The sequence below is a fragment of the Apaloderma vittatum genome, unplaced genomic scaffold, assembly GCF_000703405.1.
Source record: "Apaloderma vittatum isolate BGI_N311 unplaced genomic scaffold, ASM70340v1 scaffold17629, whole genome shotgun sequence".
NCBI lineage: Eukaryota > Metazoa > Chordata > Aves > Trogoniformes > Trogonidae > Apaloderma > Apaloderma vittatum.
In genome coordinates, this window is record NW_009733666.1 from 28,642 (window position 1) to 50,125 (window position 21,484).

The window sequence follows — 21,484 nt, forward strand, 5'->3', positions numbered from 1 at the left end:
TGAGAGGAGGATTTCCCCCTTGCGTGGCTAAATCTTATTCTTTGAAGTCCACCTATTGCCCTATCAGCACCTTTTTTTGGCTACTAGTAGTGCGTACTAGTAATGTCTACTACACGTTTACCTAACGCTGTCCCCCTGGTTGGTTTGCACATTGTGGCTGTATCCCTGCAGCACAAAGAGAAGGCAATTCCACAAACTTCCAGAGTCCAGTCTCTTGGGAAGTATTAAAACGCTTCCTGTTGGTATCTCCGGAGGCAGGGGAGATGCGAGTTGGGCAGTGAGGAGTTACTTGATAAACTTTGGCAAAGAAAAGAAAAAAGATATACAGATAGCTAGCTATCAAGTTCTTCTGTGTTCCAAACTCTTCCAAGCGCACTTAATTCATCTTTTGCTCTCGCTTTGAGTTCCTGGAGGAGGTATTTTCACACTTGCTTTTGCTGGTTTGCAATATTCTTTCGGCGTCTTATATGACAAATGAAGACTTGTGTCTGAAGTCACCCTGCAACAAAACAGTTCTGGATGTCGGAAGGATTTAGCAGCTTTCAGGCACCTCTTTGTCCCCGCTGCCCAACCTGTAGCACTGTGCAGGCAGCACCCCCTTCCCGTTGGTAAGGAGAGGGAGATGCCGGTCATACTGGCCAGGTGCTCCTTCTCCTGCTCCTCCTCACACCCCGAGGCACAGCAGAGCACTTTCTCATTCCCTCTTCACTATCTCTGCTAATAGGGAGAGGCTTTTTTCTGATCTTAAGCTTAGCGATCTATTCAAATCCCAAAATGCAAATTCTCTTGTAAAAGCATCACAGCCTGCCCACTTAATCCAATGAAACTCATCCTAAGGGGGTCAAGCCATAAGATAACTGAGGCAGAGCAGAGCTGCGTTTGATAGCTCTTGGCATCAGTCACGTCAGGCAACTTAAACTGCTCATCATTTCTAAGGAAATGACTCAGCCTTCACCCTTCTGCTTTCCCTCTGTTCTACATCCTTGCTTCTGAGTGGTGCCCACTCCAAGAAAGCCTGTAGGCCCTAAAAAAGCGAGTAGTCCTCTGCCCACCCTCTTCCTCTCCTAAACAGAGAGATCTTAAATGCAAATCATTTGTTACCTCATCATCTGTCCGGATATAGTTAACGCCATCAGGTTTTGCTGGAGTCTTGTAGCTGAAATAAAGGAAAAGACCTCATTTCTGGGACTAGAGGGCTGCAGGGTTTTGGAGGGGAGGTGCTGAGAAAGATGACATGAGGAAGAGCAGCTGAATTAAAAGCAAGCAGAGAGAAACCCAGCTCATTGCTCAAGTGATAGATCTGTGTGTGCTTATTCCATTATTTGTCATGACTGGGATTTTTTCTAAATTCCTCTTTAGCATAGGATAAAAAGATTGCTGTATGTTTCCACAAGACTAACTGCAAAGAGATTAACAGATTCTTTTCTGGGCTCTCCTGCTCTGGTCCCTGCATACCACCTTTCTGTGTGCCTCCTGCATTGTTTCCTGTGGCAATTATGAAGTTCATTTTATACCTTCACTGCCAGATGCCTTCAGCATTTCCCTTAGTTATAAGGAAGCGCCACTCGTTTGCAGTCCCATACGCATTCAGAATTTATACACGACTGTCAAGTCCAGTGTGTGCCAACCCTCAGCTGCATTTAAATAGGATGTTTGGAGCTTTTTCTGAAATCCAAACCAAATCAGAAAAACAAGACTTCTGAAAAGCAACGTTTAACATGGAACAAATCTATCTGGTGAGAATCTTGGTTTTACATATATTATCTCTTCTACAGATTTCGCTAGGGTATCAAGGCTTGTTTCTGACGCTAATGCTGTTGTTTTTAACATTTTAATTTAGGTTCTCACAACTAGTGAGATTTCCTGTAGACAGCCTACTCTTCTGCATACATTTTCTAAGCATGTCCTGATGCTTTAAACCAATTGTGCAGTGAGCTCTGTTCATTAAATATATCCTATTGGACAAACAACTGCAGGCATTTAGCTGTGCGGGTCTCCCCTTCCTGGGCAAAGTATGAGGATATTAGAGCACAGTTTTCACTTCTATCTCTGGTCTTGATAGCAAGCACAAGAGGAGCCACACCAAAATTCTCCCTTAGGCAAATAAACGTTGGTGACAGTGCAGGGCTTACAGCAGGGAATCGGATACTTCAAGAGCTGGGCTGGGCTGTAGCCTTTGGTAGGGAACTAGGAAGAAACTAGTCAGGTACTGAAAAACATTTTAGTCACCAATTTCTGGCATCCACACTGCTAGGTGTGGGTACAAGGACTTGTCTAAGTCCCAGCTTACCTTTCCCCATTCTCTTTGCTGTTTGCAAAGTAACCCCTTCTGTAGGCACAGCAGATACCAAGAGTGATGAGCACCAACACTGCTAGGACCACCAGGACTCCACCGATTATCCCACCAATATTGATGTCATCTGGCAAAGAGAAAAGCCATCATCCAGTATTTCTTTAGGGCAGCAGCAATATTCTAGCTTTGCGTACACTAAAATGATGTATCTTGAATATTCTAAGCAAACCCCAATAATTCATAGAACTAGTGAGTCCCTGATTGCTAGAATAAAACTGTGCATGAATCTGAACAGTGTTTTTAATGTTTCCCTGAGATTTCTTTGTCTTCCTGTGTTTGGGGCTATGAGAAAGCAGGGAAAACTTTTGCTCTGTGATGTCCCCCTGCTTTCCCTATGGTGATGACGATTTATTTATGGTGAGGTATTAATGAGCACTGACAAAATGCATGTAGAGCCACTCACAGACTTCCATCTCCTGCTCCTCGCACTTAGCAAAGCCAGCATCGTTTGTTGCTATGCAGGAGTAACGGCCTGTGTCGCCTTTGTGCACAGCGTGGAAAACCTGGGGAGGAGAAAAGGGAGGGCACAGGACGTGAGAGATAAGGCACCTAGAAAAAACTCTCCCCAGCTTCACAGTTGCCTGTGAGACATCTTCCCTCTTTCTAAAAAGGCAAGTGGTATTGGCAGTGATCAAAACCAAACAGCTAGGATCTCCTTCCATCATTAATCCTCCTCTTCCCAACTCACTCAGATCCTAGAACACCCAACCTTCTTCAAATCACACCTCCCCTGAAAGCCATGCAACGGCTTCTTTCTTTTAAAAGCAACTTTAAAAACAACCTGTCGAGCGAAACAAGTCGTGATTATGTCTGTAAGGGCATTACCAGAGTGCCTGTGGTGGGGTTCAGCGTGTAGGAGGAATTCTGGAACTTGGCGTTGGGTTTTGTGTCTGGTGATAAAGGTTCACTGTTGCGGTACCAGCTGTAAGTGGACTTTGGGAAACCTTCATTCTCGTGGCAGTGAAGAGAGGCTGTCTTGCCCACAGGTACAGCTTTAGGCACAGAGCATCGAGGAGTCATAGGCTTCACTGTGGGAAAGACACAACCCATGTGAACAGCACTGCTGAGCAGAACTAGAAACATTCTGACACACTTTCTACGACGGCTCTGCTACAAAGGCATCAGAACTTTCCATTATTTCCCACTGGTTTTAAACAACTTCCAGAGCTCTGTTGTTTCAACTCTGGAGAGACCCGCAGCCTGTTCTGTTAGCTGGCAGTGCCTGCAGAGATACCAGGGCTTAAAGTAATACCTTGGACTGTGAGTTGGATATTTATCTCGTCTATGGTTTTAGTATCAGAAGGTGCTGCCACTTCGCAGCGGTATGTGGCAGTGTCCATCCGGGTGGTGTTTTTAATCACCAGCGATGTCCGGCTCAGAATTTCTGCACGAGTCGCAAAGTCTCCTGACACAGAGGACAGAGAGAGAAGAAATTCAGCACAGTCATAGAATCACAGAATCACAGACTAATGGCAGGCATCTCAATTAAGCGGCTGATCTTGGACTCTTTCTGGAGTCAGAAGAACCACCTAAAAGGAGCCTGATGGTTGAAAGCGAAAAGCCTTCCTTTCACCAGTGACCACAAAGGAAACCAATGCTGCTAAGCATGTAAAAGGATGAACTGGAAACCACTACCCTGAATCTCAAAAATTGTGACAAAACTGGACTTTCAGGACAGCCTCAGGTCTTGTCTCCTTTGGAAGATTCATTTGGAAGCGGCTCTTGGTCCCATCTCAAGTGCTGGAGTAACTCCAGGTGGAGTTAAGCCCTGCTGGCAGTCCTGTGTTTGAGATCCACCATCAAGCCAAAGATTCTGCTTCTAATCACGCGTGCTCACAGGACGCTGCAAGGTACGTGCTACCTCAGCAGTAAGTGACAGCTCAAGACAGAGGTCCCTTCTGAAATGCAGGTGGAGCTCTCAGACGTCACATGGAAAGACAAGAGGGGTCAGTGTCTGGTCCTTGAGAGCTCAGACACCCACCATGCAAGGACCAACAGCTGCTGGAGAAGGGAAGCTGTAGCACTCACTTGCCCAAGAAGCATCTCCTACCTAAGATCTCGCTCCAGCTCTTGGCTGCACCCTGCCACGAACTGTCAATAATGAGGGCAGAGAGCAGAGAACCTCCTGCTCTCTCTCCATCTTGCACTCTGACTGCCGAACTCCAGTTCCAGAAGAAAGCAGCACGACAGCCAGAGGTCCTGCCTTTTACAGACTTGTTTGTTCTCAGCTGTATTGTTTCTGAGTCTGTTCTGGAAGTCTACAAACAATGAATCTTCATACCCTGCATTTTATTGTCGAAAAACACATAAGAGGTTTCGCCATCTCGGATTTTCTTCCACTCGATTCTGGGATCTGGTGTCACGGTGGATTTAATGATGCAGGACAGCTCAACACCTAGCAGAAGAAATAAAGGAGGGACAGATTAATGGGAAGCAGCTGTATTTGTGCTCTGCTTTAAGCAGCCTTGCACGGTGTTTTATTAGGAGATGCTGCCCGCAAAGCAAAGCCTTCTCTTTCATCTGCCTTACAAACAGAAACACTGCTGGGTTCCAGGAGCTATTGGGGAAGATGGATTTGGGCCAGCAAAAATAATAGCTGAACAGATATCAACTATGGAGAGGAACGAACACACTGTTCTCTACAGGCTCTAACTTATGGCAAACAAGACCTTATGACAGGGTGAGTCCACAGCGCTGTCTTGCTGCTAATCAGAGCCTACAGTGTGAGTCAGGGATGCAGAATCTCCCTGGGTGGTGTCTGGTAATGTCCGGAGGACCACGACGCCTGGGGATAAACTCAGCAAACCCACCCCCCTTTGAAGCAGGCACTGTCATCTCCACCTCCTCTACGGAAGAGGGCATCACAGCAGTGCTGAGGTGGCTTTACCCAGTATCACATTGCACCTCTGTAGCAGGGCCAAGAGAAAATATAAATTTCCCGACCCTCTTTTCACTATATTAATTGCAAGGCGACCGCCTTTCCTCTTTTTGGGATCCAGTTCAAAAAAGCACTTAGGCAGACACTTGCAATGCCTTGCAGAGGACTTCAATAAACCATTTCAATCGAGGGCTTTGCTAAACAAGGAGAGATAGGGACATGTTCTTAAGGGCTTCTCTGAATCTCAGGCTCCCTCAGAACAGCAAGCAGAATTTTTCTCAATTGTTTGGGCTGATGCAAATCCCCAGGCAGAGGGCAGTGCAGCCAGCGCCCCCCCCCTAGCACTCACTCTGGAATTCCTGCACCACGGGCTTGGTGTTGCTGGATGTCAGTTCCACAGCCAAGAGTCTGCAGCCTGGAAAAAACAAACAGAAGGTAATAAGAAATAGCACAGCTCATAAGTCACCCAGCTAGAAATGGGCTGCCTGCTGAGAAATCTTCTCAGCCAGCTACAAAGACTTCCCTAGATAAATCCTATTCCTGGCTACCAGTGCCGGTGCAGCAGGCCTACATTTATTTAGGAGTTGTGGTGTAAATACAGGAAAACATAATTGTTAGAAGTAGCAATTAAAGAGGAGGATTAACATAATGACACAAAAACAGTGCCAGCACAAGCCATTTCCTTGTGCCTTATGCTTGTTTAGATGGTAAAGGAACTCCTACTCTGACAGTGCAAGAGTGAAAGCAATAGTTTGCAAATTAATTTCATGATCAGGAAAAGCTAGGAAGCAGAACAACCTCAAGAGTTCCGGTCACTTCCTAGAAGATGAAACGTGCCAGGTCTCTAGCGTACGCTGATTTCAAGTATTTTAAGGTTCAGTGTTGGGTAATGTAAAATGCAAAGTAGTAAATTATGAAAGGACTGTAATTCAGGAGGAAAACAAGGAGTTCAGCTCCTAAACCCCATAAAATGCTTTCAGCATTTTTAAAATGTTCCCTGCCGATTCTTATCTCCCATTGTTTGTTAAATGCCGACGCTCTCCTCCCTGCCTTGGCTCTTGTGCTTATACCCCCAGGACCACCGGGGAGAGACGGAGTTTGGCAAGGTTTAGAGGCTGCCTGTGTGTACAAAACAATTGTTACTCACATAAAAGCCACTGGCTGATGCAAAACTAATAGTCAGCCCAGCCAACTCTTAAGCCTGCTCTTAGCAGGACCTTTCTACCCCTCTCCCTTGTGCGTTTGAGACATTCATGCAGCATTTAGGAGAAATCTAATACTGAACTAAGATGACAGTGCTCTGGACCACGGAGTAGGTGTCTGGGAGAAGCCTTGCGTATCAGAGCTGAAATGAGTAAGAGGGCAGCGCAGCGAGCTCTTTGCTTTCAGTTTGCTCAGGCTTTCCTTGGGAGAGCCAGGAAAATGCCATTTTCAGAGCTGGTTCTCAGCAGGTCAAAGCAGGGGCTCCCACCTTGCTTTGTTTCATTCAGGAGGTGATCGAGTAACTTGTTCCAAGTCTGCTATAAAGCAGAGTCCATTTTCATCAGGCCTGGTGCTTCCAGACCTACTCCTTCAGAAAAGGTAATTATGCCACAAGACCCTGACTTGCTCCTTTCTCTTTCTTCATGCTTTGATCCTCTCAGGTGTTCTGTCTGGGTTGTGATCCTTGCTTTGCTCCCTCGTGCGCATAAACAGATTTCGCTGATCCCAGCAAAACCCCTGAGCATTACCTAGTCACCAGAAGACAAGAAACAACCTTAGGAAAATAAGTTTGAAATTTTTGGACACATTTTCAACACTAGTTTAGGGCACGTCACGCAAACAAAGCATTTGATTGCTTTTTGCTGCTTCTGAAACCGAGAGAGCTTAACTGGGGAGATCCTGGTTGGCTTCCTGCCTGGGACAGGTGGTTCTGATAACACCTTTACCTCAGGTTTTCAAAAGGGGGAAAGTTGAAGCTTCTGGCTTTTTTTTTAGAGACAGCACCCTCCATCAAGGAGCTATGTTACAGAGATGCTTTACAAGTAATACTTCTCTCTCAAGACCTCAAGTTGCAGACGACCACGAAGAGTTGCACTGCGCCTGAAGAGCAACAGAAGGCAGCTCGCCCAGCATCTATCTGGTCTGTACTATCCTATAAATATTCCCTTTGGAAAAGCTAAAGAAAGGTCAGGAGGGAAAGGGTTCCTCATTCCTTAGAGGAAACTTGATGTGCCAGTTTGGTTTTTGTTATACGTTCTTGCTTACACAAGATTTTTTCGGAAGAATTGTGTCCCATCAAGTAGATAGTGTGGAAACGGTCCTACTGAAGAACATCGACAGTTTAAGTTCAATTGAAGGTGGGATAGTAATAGCAGTGTGGTTCCTCTGAAGGAGTTCTGCTCTAGAAGCATTCACTCCAAGACAGTTGGACTCCATCAAACTCTGGCCTCATCTTGGTTCTTGGAAATTGTTCGCAGCAGGCTTTTTCCCACCCACTAAACACAAGAGGTTTAGGTCTATCCCTCAGGCACAGAGCAGGATGTCAACAAATTTTAGACAGAAGCCGAGCCCTTGGAGGCTGTGTGAAAGGTTCTGACATTACCACGTGTGTTGACTGTGGGCAGAGATCAATGTGGCTGCTTAAATCACTGCTAAGACAGATTTATTCTTCTACGCGGGACAAAAGAACGCTGCAAGTGGCATGTTCCTCATTACAAGGAGGCCACAGCTGTGCAGGGAGCAAACTGAAACAAAACCCTCCAGTGACCACACAGAGGGCAGAGCAGGAGCAGAACACCTTCCCAGCTCTTGTCAGCGTTACTTTGGGGTATCCCTGGGGCCGGAGGAATGGGCACCGAGGCAGTGGTTCCCAGCTGCCAGCACTCAGGGCCATGGCACATCGTACAGGGCTCTCGGCAAGCGTCTCTTTGGTGACCACACTTAGGAGCTGCTTTTGGTTTGCGTGTTACATCGTTGTTAGTGGTGGCTGCCACCTTTTAATAAGAGTATTCCAAAGATGTTCCTTTAGGCCTCTTTCTGCCCAGTGCAAATAAGCAGCAAAGGTTTTGTGTTATGTAAATCCCACTTCAAAGGCCTCAGCACCCGGGAGCTGGAGAACAGCCGGGCACAGACATGCATTCCTCTCCAGAGCACACGCATGCCACGACAGACGCACCTACCAGATCTGTATGTGCTACATCTCCGAATACCTACCAGATCTGTATGTGCTACAGGCTGAGCCAGGCATATGGTTGAATCCCAAATGCCATCAGTTCTCCAAAATAGAATCCAGGACAAGGCACTGAAGTCTATAGCATATTCTTATGGCACTTCTCTCAGCTAAAGAGATCCAGCCCATGCTTGTTACTGTGACTCATGTTATCTGAATTATTTTAAAATGCTACGCTCAAACTATAGTCTCAGGAAAAAACCTAGCAGCTTTATAGACAGCTATTCTGTGTTAAATGTCCTCCCTCTGTACCAGACCTGACCTTCCATCTCCTTCCATCCCATCTCTTCTCTCTTTAAAAACCCTAGGCAGAAATTTGAAGAGGAAGTGAGGTATTCCTAAAGTATCATAGGCAAGGTAAAAAAAAGGTTATGAGGAAGCAGTTCAAATAAGTTGCTGCCGACAGTCTGTGCTGCAGTATCGTTCAATGCTTCTTTGCCGATATTGCAGTTATCCGATACAGTAATTTTAGTTAATGCACTGTCAGGCACAGGCAGTACAAAAACATGCAGCTGTATTTAAACACCTGCCCACTAAAGCAACAAAAATACGCCTTGCTTGAGGTGTCCATCATGGCTAAGCCGTTCCTTGATTTGCAATTCAAAACGCATCTAAGCCGTGTGGGAACGCTGCTCTAAAACACACGCCCTGTTGAGCGTCTTCGCTTTCTGGATGGTGACTCTGTGCAGCAGGAGTGCTACCGAGCGCGAGAGAGTGATATATTGTTAGGTGTTAGAAACACCGAACCCTCTGCGTGTCAGCACATTTACAACTGCCAGTTTGGAGATGCCCCCCGGAGCATCCATCCTCAGTCCTGTGAGCTCAGAGAAACGGTGACGAGGATAAGTGCAGCCGAGACGACGGGAGCAGCAGGAAGGAGATGAGTGCTGTTGCTAAGGGCTGACCCCAGGACTGTCCCTGCCTTAGAAGTGTGGGGGGGGGTGTGGTGGTAGGGAGGAAGCAGACTTATATGTGTGAGAAACCTCCAAGCAAAGAGCAGAGGAAGCCACGCAGTGCCCAACTGGATAAGACAAGGAAGAGGGAAGCCAGGTTTCTGCCCTCTGCCTGTTTTGAGGAACCGACCATAAGCCCAGATTTCCAGAAACCTCTGACCATCTGTACCTCAAAATATCCATCCTTTTGTCTCTCAGGCTCTTTATCCTCCCTCCTCTCTATCCCCAGTGCATCGCACTGCCACTCCACAGTGCAACCTGAGCCAGTGGTGGTGGTGTAGGATAGACAAAGCAGCATGGCATGGGAATGGGATGACAAAAAATGCCTAACCCCAGGCGTTTTTTGGCTTAAGGGTCATAAAAGTTTCATAGCACTCAGTCTTAACTTTCAGTCCTTGCCTCCAGTCCAAGAGGCTGGCTGTATGTTTGCTCTGGCACCCAAGTTGCAGGGCAAAAGCCCCTTCAGGCTGCTAGAAAGGAGCAGGCAGGCGGACCATGCTGGTCAAGTGACCCGAGCCTTTCTTTTCTTCCAGTTTTCCATGGCACCTCCCCAACTCATGAGTGGGCTACCCTGCTAGAGAACAATGTAGATGTGCGTCGAGAGATTAGCGAACAAAAGCTTAGGAGTGTCTCTGTTCGAATTAAGTAACAGATGGACCTGGTCTGTGTGGGAGCTGATAACGGTTATAAAAAGGCCATCACCAGACTGTGACCAGCCCACCCTGGAAAAAACCCACTCAGTCGTAAATCCTCTGTGCTGTTATAGCTGCTTGTGCTAGTAAGGCTTTATTTTTACCAGCTATCATAAAACAGCACGACTTATTTTAGATGCGTGGCTTGTACTGCTCAGTTAAAAGGGTGCCAACTCTCTGATAGACACCTACAAACAGAGAAGATGTGCCCGCCGGGGTAGGGAACACGAAGCGTAATTAACCTAGAGAAGGCAAATGCAACATGACAGAGCAGTGTTTGGCATCCCACATGGTTCTGGCTTTTGCTTCTCTCCTCTCTGAGGTAGCTGGCTGATGGCACTCGTTTCTTCTGAAATGCTGATAATGAGGGAGTCTCTGATGCTCTCAGCAGGACCAGGACCACACAGGACAAAGCTGTGTGGAAGCCATTGAGTATCTGCCTTCAAGTAAAGACGTAAGAATTTTGGATTTTGCTTTTAATTCATTCTCTTCCTGCTCACCACTGGGGAAGGCAAGGAGATGCCTGTGTGCGACTAGAGTACGTATGGTTCTGTAATGAAATCTAAACTGGTTTAAGTCTCCTGATTTAACCAGTTTAAATCTCCTGATTTAAACTGGTACCTTAGAGACATGACTGTTTTGCTGCAGAGAAGGCCCATTAACATGCAGGCCATGCACACAGTCCTTTCTCCTTTTTTCTTGTTCTTTTTTTTTTTTTTCTTTTCCTTTTCCCCTTTTGGACAGGAGGATTTACTGTTCTACCTCCTAATCAGACAGCAAACCCATTGGTATACACACTGCCTACACACCCACACTAAGAAGTGAAAGAGGTTGCTATCAAGGATATATGGAGTCCTCTTAAGACAAAAGCTTCTGTGCAAAGCAGCCTCCTTATGCAGACAAACGTCCTCCTCTCTCCCATGCAGGCAGGGGAGCGTAGGCGTAGCCTGGTAAAGACCGCACCGTGCCTTCTGACGGCCTCCCAAAGTTTGGTTTCGTCACGTTGGGATGCAGCTGCAGACGCACCGCCTCAAATTCATCTGACAAGGGCTTCTGGAGGTAAGAGTTTCACAATCTTTGGTTGCCTTTTTGCTCATGGCATTGCCGTGTGGTTAGAGATAAGATATTAAGGCCCTGCATAGCTGCACAAAAATGAGACAGCCTATTCCCAAGGTCAGATTTTGACGCCAGCCGGTTTGTGACTCCTTAGTGCTAGGAGGAGGCATCATGAGCCATGCTCCATGTCTGAACAGGAGGAATTCAAGCATACTTACGGTCTTCGCCTAAGTCTGAGCTCTTGGCTGGACATGTTGAGCTTGGACGTAGTCCACTTGCAAGTTCTTATGCTCTGCTCTCCCTAAGGAAGCCGAGAGGATTTAGGAGGAAGACAGAGCTGAGCTGATGGCTGGCAAACTGGGGAGACAGCTCCCAGGCTGAGGAGCCTAGCACACCCAGCCCATTTTATTGAAACAGCTTTTCACCTGTCAGAACAGACATGGCTCACAAAACCAAGGGCCAGCTTCGCCAACGTACCTAAATGCTGGTGACATCAAGGAGAAGGTGGGCATTTAACCCTTTGGCTGTACGTGCCTTGCCCAACACCTTAATCTCTGCACGATCTGATCTTAGCTCTCTCATTTTCCCAAGCCTATAGCCCAGTTTCTGGAAAGGACTGAATGTACGTGCAAGTCGGGAAGGAAGCAATGCTTGGGTGGATGACTAATACCTAATACTTAAAAGAGATTAAGATGGAAGCAGCAAGGGCTAGAGAGTTTCCAGCATGTCAGATAGCATCTCTTTCTGTAATATATTTCAGGCCATCTCCAGCTCAAAGAAAAGACAGGAAGAGCTTGAATCTGCCCCTCAAAATCCGATATGAAGGATAATGGAGAGACAAGAGAAACATGAATAGGAAAGCTGTGCACAGAAGAGGCTGTTAGTACCAACCCTCGCATTCCTGAACTGCTTCTCCCTTCCCAAGACAGAAACATGAGGCAAGTCTCATTTTCCTTGGGTAAGCAACAGGGAAGAGGGCACAAAGCTTTTGTGTTGCGTTATGCACCACTAACCAGGGGATTAAGTCCTGCCCAGAACGTTTACTTTGCCTTGCTGCTGGCTCCGAGGTCAAGCCCCTTACGCAGATGCTTTGGGCTTGCCATGTTGAGCTGACTCTCCAGAAGGAAAAAACAGGGGCAGGTGGCCTTGCAGTGTGGCTCTGAGGGAAGGCCATCAGTCAGGAGAGCTTCTAATTACATCTGCACCAAGTCTTTGGCAAAAGCCAGACGAGAAGTAAGGCACCAAGGAAACGATTACAGATCACTTGGCTAGGAACGGATCGAAACAGGCACGTTGTACCGAGCGCCGTTCTTGCCATTTTCATTAATGAATGGACAGCATAATTACATCTTCAAACTGGTGTGGCTCCCAGCCAATACAGACCGTGAAAATTAGTGCGTTCACAAAAAACAGGGCGTGAGGAAATCTCCGGAGGTGAGCTCAGCGCCGCCTCTGCTTTAGAGCATGAAAATGCCAAGGAATATAGCTGGCCGGGCCTCTGGATGTCTGCTGAGGTTCTCGCACTGCAGTGATTCCCCACCATCATTTTTGTCTGTTAAAGGGTTGTACAGAAGCTTCAGTCCCTTCACATTCAGTGTCCCCTGCAGTTCAGTATGGATGTACGGTTCCAGTTCACTGGAGGAAAAAACTGAGGGACAGAAAGTCACAGAAGAGTAAGGAACATGCTATCTCAGCTGGCAGAGGATACAGCACTCTGTGATCTGTTTGCCGGATGAGAGCGAGTGCCTTACAAAAGCCAAAGCAAAGGCCAGGAACAGAAACGGTGAGCGGCGAAGAGAAGCGGGAATATCTGCGCAAGGCAGATTTGAAACCAACCCTTCCTGCCTATTCCCACTTGCCTTCCATTGTTTCCCTCGCCAGCCCCAAGAATTGCCATGCAGGCACGTCCCACGTTATTTCTCACTTCAGCAGGTCCCTTTCCTCCAAAAAGTGGCAGATGCTGATACCGAATTAGTGCGAAGTGGGAGGGAACCAGCAGATAACTGTGATAAGAGCCGGGGGCAATGGTCTTCCCTCCCATCCTCTCCCTTCCTCCCCGCAAGGCTCTTGTTGCAGCAGGCAGATGCTAAGGGAAGTCTCCGGGGCAGTCAGGTCAGTGAGACATGGCAGGGATCTATGGCCAGGATTGGGGAGACGGAATGAACTGTAACTGGAAAAGGGGCAAGTTCCTTTATTTTTGTCTCGTGTGGGAATTTGACTCAAGGATTGCTGAGAATCTCATAAGCCAAAGTGACGTTTTCCAGGCTGAGCGCCAGCCAAGGCACAGACTTGATCTCAGCAGGTATTTGACTTCAACGGGAGCTCGGATGCTCGGTACCTGCCTGACCCTGGCTTTTGATGAGGACACATATATCAAAAGCTGCCTGAAATGCAAAGACAGGAAATAAGCGGATATGCTATCAGCACCAGGCTTTGCAATACTCTTTAGTGTCTGGCTGTGTCCCAACCATCAATACAGAGACTCACGGGGTTTTAGCCTGTAATCCTCTATCCCTCTGTCTGTGACTCTAATCTCTTGATCCCCCGTTCTCCTCCAGCCTATAGCTTGACCAACAAAACCACGATCTGAAGTTCTGCTTATCGGAGACCAACCATGTTCATCTTCCTGTGGAAAATGGGAGTTGAGAAGACAGCAGCAGTCATCAGAGCCAAGAGCCGAGAGTAGGCTGGAGAAGGGAACAGGAGAGGGCGTGAGCAAGCACACAGAGATAGCATTTATGACAAGACTGAAAACAGCTCCCTTTTTAAGAACATTTTCTCCAGTTTTACGGTATAATTTTTGTCTTTTTGGTGTGTATAATTCTAGCCTTGGGTATAAAACGCAATTGTCTCGCTAATGCGTTGCACAAAACACGTACAAATGAACGCTGCGAGAGACTTGACTGCAGGCACCGAGGGAACGTTCACATCTGCCTATGAGCGTGCGACCAAGAGCCTGTGGAACTACTGCCGTCATTCCGCGCTGGAGAGGTGGGGCCATCCTCTCCGAGGCAGCTTTGAAGCTTTGCAGTGAATCTGTCAGAACAAAGGATGCGCATCGAGGAGGGGAAGAGGCACCACGTGCAGGCCTGAAGACATGTGAGTTGGGGGAATATTGTTCTAAGGGCAGCCCCGAACCACGCAAACAGGTCTCAAAACTTACCTTGTTAACTTCAGCCTGAGCGCAGGCTGCAAACCTGCAGGGGCGGCTGCGCTGCGGGGTTCAATAGAGATTATTTTCTCAGGAAGTACATCGGGAATTAAAGAGAGCCCAAATGAAGTCACAGACAGATAAAAGATGAAAAACTTGACACAGAGCACTATTAGGAAGATGCTGGCATAAATGAGCAGGGGAAAAGGGAGGAAAGTAATGCCACGTCAGAGCAGAGAGTGAGGACGAAAGCCATTCTGGCTTGTCCCAACCCAGATTCCTGACCAAGGCAAGCTTGTTGAATAGAGCAGAAACGAGCCTTGGCAGGGAGGAGTTAAAAGATTACTTGTCCCGAGGGAGCTGATTTAGCCACATATCTGGGAACTAACTTCTCCCAGACCCTGACTTGTTTTTCTCCTTAAACATCTCCTGCTGCTATTTTTAGCAGAGAATTTTCTCAGCCGAATGCTCCCAGTTGAGTCCTGGTCAGAGGCCCTTTCCCCAGAGGGCTCAGCAGCATGTGCTGGTTCCCAGTTCAGCTCAGCTCTGTGTCACTGTCCTGCCGGCTTTGGGGTTTACATGTCGCGCTGCCAGGTCTGCCCTGAGGTCTGGGGGGACAATCCCCCCTCCAGCCTGGTGCAGGCATATTAAATGCTCTCACAGACCCTAAAAGCCGGCTGCAATCCGGTCTGCAATTTCAGAAGCAGCTAAAGAAGAGGGTGGACTGGACTTGATAACCACCTGCAGGCTTCTCAGGAGTATGAATGGCAAAGAAGGTGGGAAGGAGATAGAAAGAAATGATTAGGCTGACATTAATAACAGGATCTGCTTCTCAGCACTAAAATCTATTTGGATTCATTCCAGTTCCTTCTAGGGAAACCGTGGAAGCCTTTATTGTTCATAAAAGTTACGACTAAAATCGGACTGGATAGTGCTCAAGGAAATACCTCTCAGAGGACAACCCTGCCTTGGCTGCTGGAAACAGATGAGGTAACTCCCTTCCTCTTCTCTGATTTTCTTGGGGGCCTTATTCCTCCTTAGCTAAAATTCTAATCTGCCCATCAGTCCATCACACCCTTTCCCTGCTCCTTCTCGCTCAGCCTCTGCGCAGAGCAAGCGCTCTGCCCGCTCGGGCTGCCCGCCTGCGTGCAATCAGCAACGTGTCTGTGAACGTCTGGGGTGGGTCACAGAGAAGCAATGCTCAAAACTTCTTTTATCTGCAGTCTGATTTCATACCTGCCTGGCAGGGATGGGCACATAAACCAAAAGGCCAGCTGAGGGCACGTGGACGAAGAAATGGAGCGAAACAGGAACGAAGCCCTGTGCTAACGGGCAGTTAAAGCTGCGGGACCCAAGAGGGTTGAGCACTCTGGGCCCTGTGAACGAAGCGCGGGTGAGGCTGCAGCCGGGTTGGCTCCAGCAGAGCCACAGTCGGGAAGGTCCCTCTAACAATGGCCCCTTCTTGGTCAGCCTATCTGTTGCCTGTGTGTCTTGGAGTCACGTCAGTGAGGCAAACAGATTGGGAGCATATTTGTCCTCCCCACAGCAGTACAAAAGCCAAACCAGACACAGAATAGCAAGCCGGGCTCTCTTCTGCTCCTCGCCTCGGTGCCAAGTTTCCAGCTCTGCTTGAAACCTGTGGCCAAGCCCTGCTCTGGCAGTGGTGAGGGGAGAGGACGGGCAGGGTCGGGAAACCCTCCGCTTTCAGCTCCTGCTTGCCGAAGTTGGCAGCTGGCTGCAGGAGAGAGGAGCCAGACTGAACTCAGGCCCCCACGAGAGATTAAAGCGGGCACCGCGTGGCTTTGCCCTTCTCCCCAGCTACGCTGAACCAAATGCGGCCGAGAACAGCAGTCACCTGGACAACCCACAGATGCTGCACAAAGGTTTGTCCCAGTGGCAAGAGCTGCCTTTGAAAAGCTTCCCCAAGCCCAGAAGGAATCCCCGGAGCCCCAGATTTCTCTCTCGACCTTCATGTACACGTTCCAACACATGGGCACTTAACCTTCGAGGCTCCTTTGAAAATCCCAGCGACAGCGTTTTACGGATGAGTATGTTTCCCCTAACATCTGCCCCCTGTATCAGATGCTGCCAGAGCCGCTCTCTCTCCTGGCTCTGCTCCCAGCTGAAGGACAGACAATAGGCGTTTGAATGCAGTCTCCACTTCCCCTCCCAAACAGCCTGGGGGAGATGGCATATCAGAGCCAAGACAGGCTGAGCGCAGCGCTTGCCAGCCAGCGACAAGTCTCTCTAGATCACGGCCTGCCGTTTCTTTCCCTCCCAGTGTAGCTGAACCACTGGCTACAGTTGTTACTGGGCATGCAGGCCAGCGCTGCTGGGCAAACCCTGGCAGTGTCCAGCTAGCCAAACGGAGCAAGTCTCTTCTGGGCACTCTGCTGCTGGAGCCAACCTGATCCACCTCTGAATGCTGCCAGAATTGACTGTCATCCTGGATTCCCAACCCTGCTGGCCAGAGCACCAGTTCATGGACCTCTCCTGTACCTCTCTGCCATGCCAGCTCACCTGGAAACACACTGGCTGCCTCTTGGACTTCTCCGAGCTCACTCGGAGCAGCATCTACCTGCAGTTAACTGCCCAGGGCACAGAGAGGAGCAATCCCACCTGCAGGAGGTTCGACAAGGGTTCCATGAGAGCTGGCTTGGATTCTCCTGAAGAACCATTGTTCCATCTTTCTAGAAATAGCTCTGCTTCTCGCATCCTGGAGCCGTTCAGCCTGTTTGGCACCGTTTCTGCTGCTTCAGAGACAACAACAGAGAGTGAGAAAAACCTGTCTAGACACCGTTTACCTTCCATGGACTCCCATTGCCACATCAAAGCACCACTTCAAACAAACCTGCAAACTGGCCAAGTAATAATCCTGTGCCTGCTCCAGCCAGAGGCAGTCAGACCCATCCCATCACACTCAAGAGTTCATCTTTAATCCAGGCCCTTCTGACAAGAGGAAGCGAGGTAGGATGAAAAAGTCTCATTACAGAATATCAACAGAAGTTACCTGGCCTCAGACTACTCAGGTGGGGGCTACGTCCTTTCTATTCTGCATCCAGGTAGGAGCATTAATCCCACCTATCTCCTCTTGGCAATCTGCAAACCTCCACCTCCTTTCAAAAGCAGGGATATGAGCAGTCCTCTCAGCACTCCCACTCATCCCACCTGCACAGATGCTGGATCCCTTACTTTTCCAAAGCCAGGCACATGAATGCTGAGCAAGCTTCCCTGTGACCCAGAGATCCAAGAATATATTCCTGTGGCACCGGAGGAAATGGAGGACACAGAGAGCTACAAGCATCTTGCCCGCCATGAGGCAGCACGTCACTGCCAGAGCAGGACAACATCACAGGAGCTCAGGTAAATGCTCAAGATACCTTGAAACCAAGGGAGCTGGACAGGTTTTTGGGTCACTTGAGCCCAAGTTACTTGAAGTCACTGCTTTGGGGAAGCACCTGGCACTAGCATCAAGCACTGACCCTATGCAGCCACCGCAAGAGCAACATCTAGCTCATTATTTTAATAAGGGTCCTTTGAAATACCTTCCGTGTGAGAGGCAGCTAAGAAAATCCTGTCTGGCTTTATTCTGTGTCAGGCAGAAACAGCCTTTATTTAGCAAACTGCTGCTAACAGCTCTGTCTCATTAGTCAGTGTTTAGGGAACCAGGCTGCAATTGTTCTGAAGTCTGGCATTGCAGAAAGAGCCTTGATAATGAGGTCTACAGGAGACGATTCCTCCTGACAGGCCCACAATGACCTAGAAATCCTACTTAATTCCCTGTCAGTGAAAAGTGCTGAGTAACAGCGAGGTGTGGAGGCACCGGGGGCTGATTTGAGAGGGAGGCTGCAGCCTCTGTTCACACTTTGGGCTGTGATGTAAGAGCTCCAGGGTGGAAAAGCCAGCCCGGCTCAGCGATGCAGCAGCTCCCCAGACAAAGCAGAGGGGCGGCTTGCCAGGCAGATAAACAGAGGTTTGCTATGGGAAGGTTTGTAGCCCCATCTGGAAAAGCCTTGCCACCACAGAGAGCACGCCAAGTACTGGGAGGAGAAGTTTCTGTCTAACACAACAGGCTTTAACTCCCCGACTCGAACAGCTCAACTTTCACCGATGTTCCTACGCCTGGCTTGCCCAGCTGCTCACCAACTTCACCTGCACAGCTACCACCGCTACCAGCAGAGACTGTGGTAGGCACCGCTGCGGAAACAGCCTCTCCTGCCGGGTACCGGGGTCACGCAGGTGCCGTCTGTTCTCAGGTGGACATGGGATGAGCACCAGGCAGCGTGCGTGCCCAGCAGGCACCGCCGAGCTTTTTGACACATTCTGCCCCAACCGCTTTTCCCTGCTTCCTCGGAGGAGAAGGCAGCAGGCTGGCACAGGCTGGGGGCACAGGCACACTGCTTTCAAGTGGTTTGTTTTTGACAAGCAGCATGTGTTCTGTGGTCAGGAACCTCTGGGCTGGACATCTCAGAGCCAGCTTGCTCAGAAGATGAGGTGGAGGGACTTGGCTGGAATGTGGGCTGGATACAGCTGACCTAGGTGACCACCCCCAGTAAAGACCCTTAGAGACATGTGCTTGCCACCTGTTTCGGCCAGCAGACGAGGGACTAAAGCAGGAATTCTGGAGCTGAATGCAGAGTCTGTTCAAGAGTGGTCTCAAGACTCCCACCCACGTGAAGCTGTCGCCGATGTGTGCTCTCTTACAGATCCTCGCAGAGGAATGCAGCTTTGCCCATCGTGTGCAAGACTGCCACTCCCATACTGTAAATGCAGCCCTGTTTGAAGCACAGCTCAAATCTGAAAAGGACTGCTGTAAAAAAAAAAAGAAATGTGGAAATGAAATCACCAGCCGAAACAGCGTCTAGAGACAACTGAAGCCAAGTCCCTCGAATGTCGGCACCAGACGGAGGGCTCTGGAATGGAGAACCCATCTCACTCTGCACCAGCTCTGCTGGCACAGACAGAGGATCTGCCTTGGAGACATGAGGCAAAGACATATGCTGAGAAAGGAAGGACCAGCTTTATTTTACCAGCCTGTGTTCCCACCAGAGATGTGCTTTAACGACTGCCTTGCAAAGTAGGAATTAAATCCAAAGGTGCCTATGCATCTTCCTTTCTGTCATCCCCTTATCAGTTATCTCCAGCCTTCTCTGAGCCAGAAGATGAAAGGATCGTAACACCACTTATCTTCCCACTTAAGAACATGCTTAACAGCTTGCTGTTAAAGAGGAGGACACTCAAGACTTGGGAAGCAGCTGTAAATTCTGCAAATGGGTTCCCTCGGGTTTCTTTGAAGGAGCTACTGCTTCTCGATGAGGGACACAGATACGAAAAGGAAACGAGGGAGGGAGGGAAAGAGGGAAGCCTTTGTAGCAAAGAAGACTTTGCCTTGCATCCAGAACGTGAAGCTGAGCGAGTGACAGATGTGAGATGTACGGCACGTGTGCCTCAGAACTGACCAGGGACGAGGCAGGAACTGAAAAGCTCTTGGGAAATATTTAAGCAGCCAGAATTACGGCACGTTTGTCGCTAGACCACAAGAAGCTCCAAAAACATGCTCTCCTCAAGACTGCACAGCATTACAGCCAAGAAGGCAGAGCTGCTGAGGCCAGGTCATGGCCATCCCTGGGCCTGCCCCACTGAGCCTGCTGCCTCATCTCTGAGTTTGACCCTCATCTCCCCTCTTTGTAGAGCTACTTGTTGTCACGGTGAACCTGGGCCCAGCTCGCCTTTGTCATTAAATAGCTGAGTCAAACTGTCACAACAGCCAAACAGAATCTGTTCCAAATATTGGCATAAAGAGGAGGATCGGGGAGCCTGCGGCAGAGCACCAGGAGCCTCCTTGGGCGAGGAGAACAATCGCTATTGTTGACTGACAGAGTGCTGCTGGCGGGAGACGAGCACGCCTTGGCGCAACATCGACGGGGAAAAAAGCCCCCGAGGCCTCGCCGAGTGCCACAAATTAACCGGAATCTGGAGTCTCCCATGTCCCCTGGCAAAGCCCCAGCGATCCAGCACCGCAGACTCCCTGGCCCTGGTCGCAGCTCAGCTGTTGACTTGGAGAACTCGAGGCACAACTGGGAGAGGGGGGCACCCAAGTGCCTCAGAAGTTGCTGCCAGCCGCAACGCGGAGTTCAAAGGGCTTATCTCGCCCTGTTGTGTGGGGGAGCAGGCAGTGCCTGTGGGTGAGGACAGCTGTGATCCTCTGATCCCCACCAGAGGATTTTTGATGCAAGAAGAGAGAAGTTAGTACCTGGTTTAACCTCCCCTCCAGCACGCACCAGGCAGCTTTGGCAGGCGTTGCTCCGCGCTGCCTTATTTATGGGATGCTGAAACCTGGCCAAAATGAAGGGAAAACACCAGATACATACGGATGCTCACCAACTCAAATAGCCAGTTCTGCTTGAGGGAGAACCCATGAGACTCGGGAGGCGATTACGCTCTGCTTTTCATCTCCAGATCGCCAGTTCAAAGGCAACTCCATCAGCACCGACCAAGCTGTAGCCAGCTAATAGCTGTTTGCTATTAGAATTGAGATAAGCCGTTCCCTCCTCGCTCCCTGAGAAATCAGACCAGCCCCAACGACGTGCGCTGTGTGTATGCACGCTACGTGCAATCTCAGCAGAGCAGCCAAAACCAAAGGGAGAAACAACCCAGCAGCTCCTCTGCTGTAGGAGCTTCTAGATGAAGAAGGACATCCATGGTGGTTGCAGTTAACCTGTTTCATCCAGCCCCGTCAGCAAAGCACACACATCATTCCCACTAACAGGGGGTCGTGCATTACTCCTTCCACCTTGCTCGTTGGTATCTCAACAAAAACAACCCACTCAAAGGGTGGGGGACTCCCACCAGCCAGGGAAGTCAGGACTGGTCCAGAGGTACAAGTTGCTGTTGAGCTCAGAGCTGGGACTTCCCTCTCTAAGGTACGTTACCGATGCTCAAGACCTCGCTACTACAGAGCGGTTGTTTGCTCTAAAAATAACCAACTCCAAACAATGTGGTGGGTATAAAGAAATATTTGTCTTCAGGCTTTTTGCAAGGATCAATGCAGGAGTGAAAGATTAAAGCAAAGATTGAAGTGTGTATTAAAAATAGCTGTTGATAAGATCCTTTGAAGGGATAAAAGCTATTATACAGAAGCAGCAAAAACTGCAGGACTTTGCAACACCTTCCCTGCCGTTAACTGTGTG

At 48.9% G+C, this 21,484-nt stretch overlaps 1 protein-coding gene across 1 annotated transcript; it reads right to left on the minus strand.

Moving 5' to 3' along the window:
* Positions 1-233: 233 nt before the first annotated feature.
* JAM3 (junctional adhesion molecule 3) lies at positions 234-13,830 on the minus strand (the record flags this gene model as incomplete). The annotated part of the gene is made up of 11 exons (XM_009876005.1): positions 234-499; positions 1,102-1,156; positions 2,291-2,420; positions 2,757-2,856; positions 3,179-3,381; positions 3,606-3,758; positions 4,635-4,748; positions 5,581-5,646; positions 12,684-12,791; positions 13,482-13,527; positions 13,757-13,830. Coding segments are annotated over 11 exons (1,085 nt in total), but the record flags the coding sequence as incomplete, so codon positions are not given.
* Positions 13,831-21,484: the final 7,654 nt, after the last annotated feature.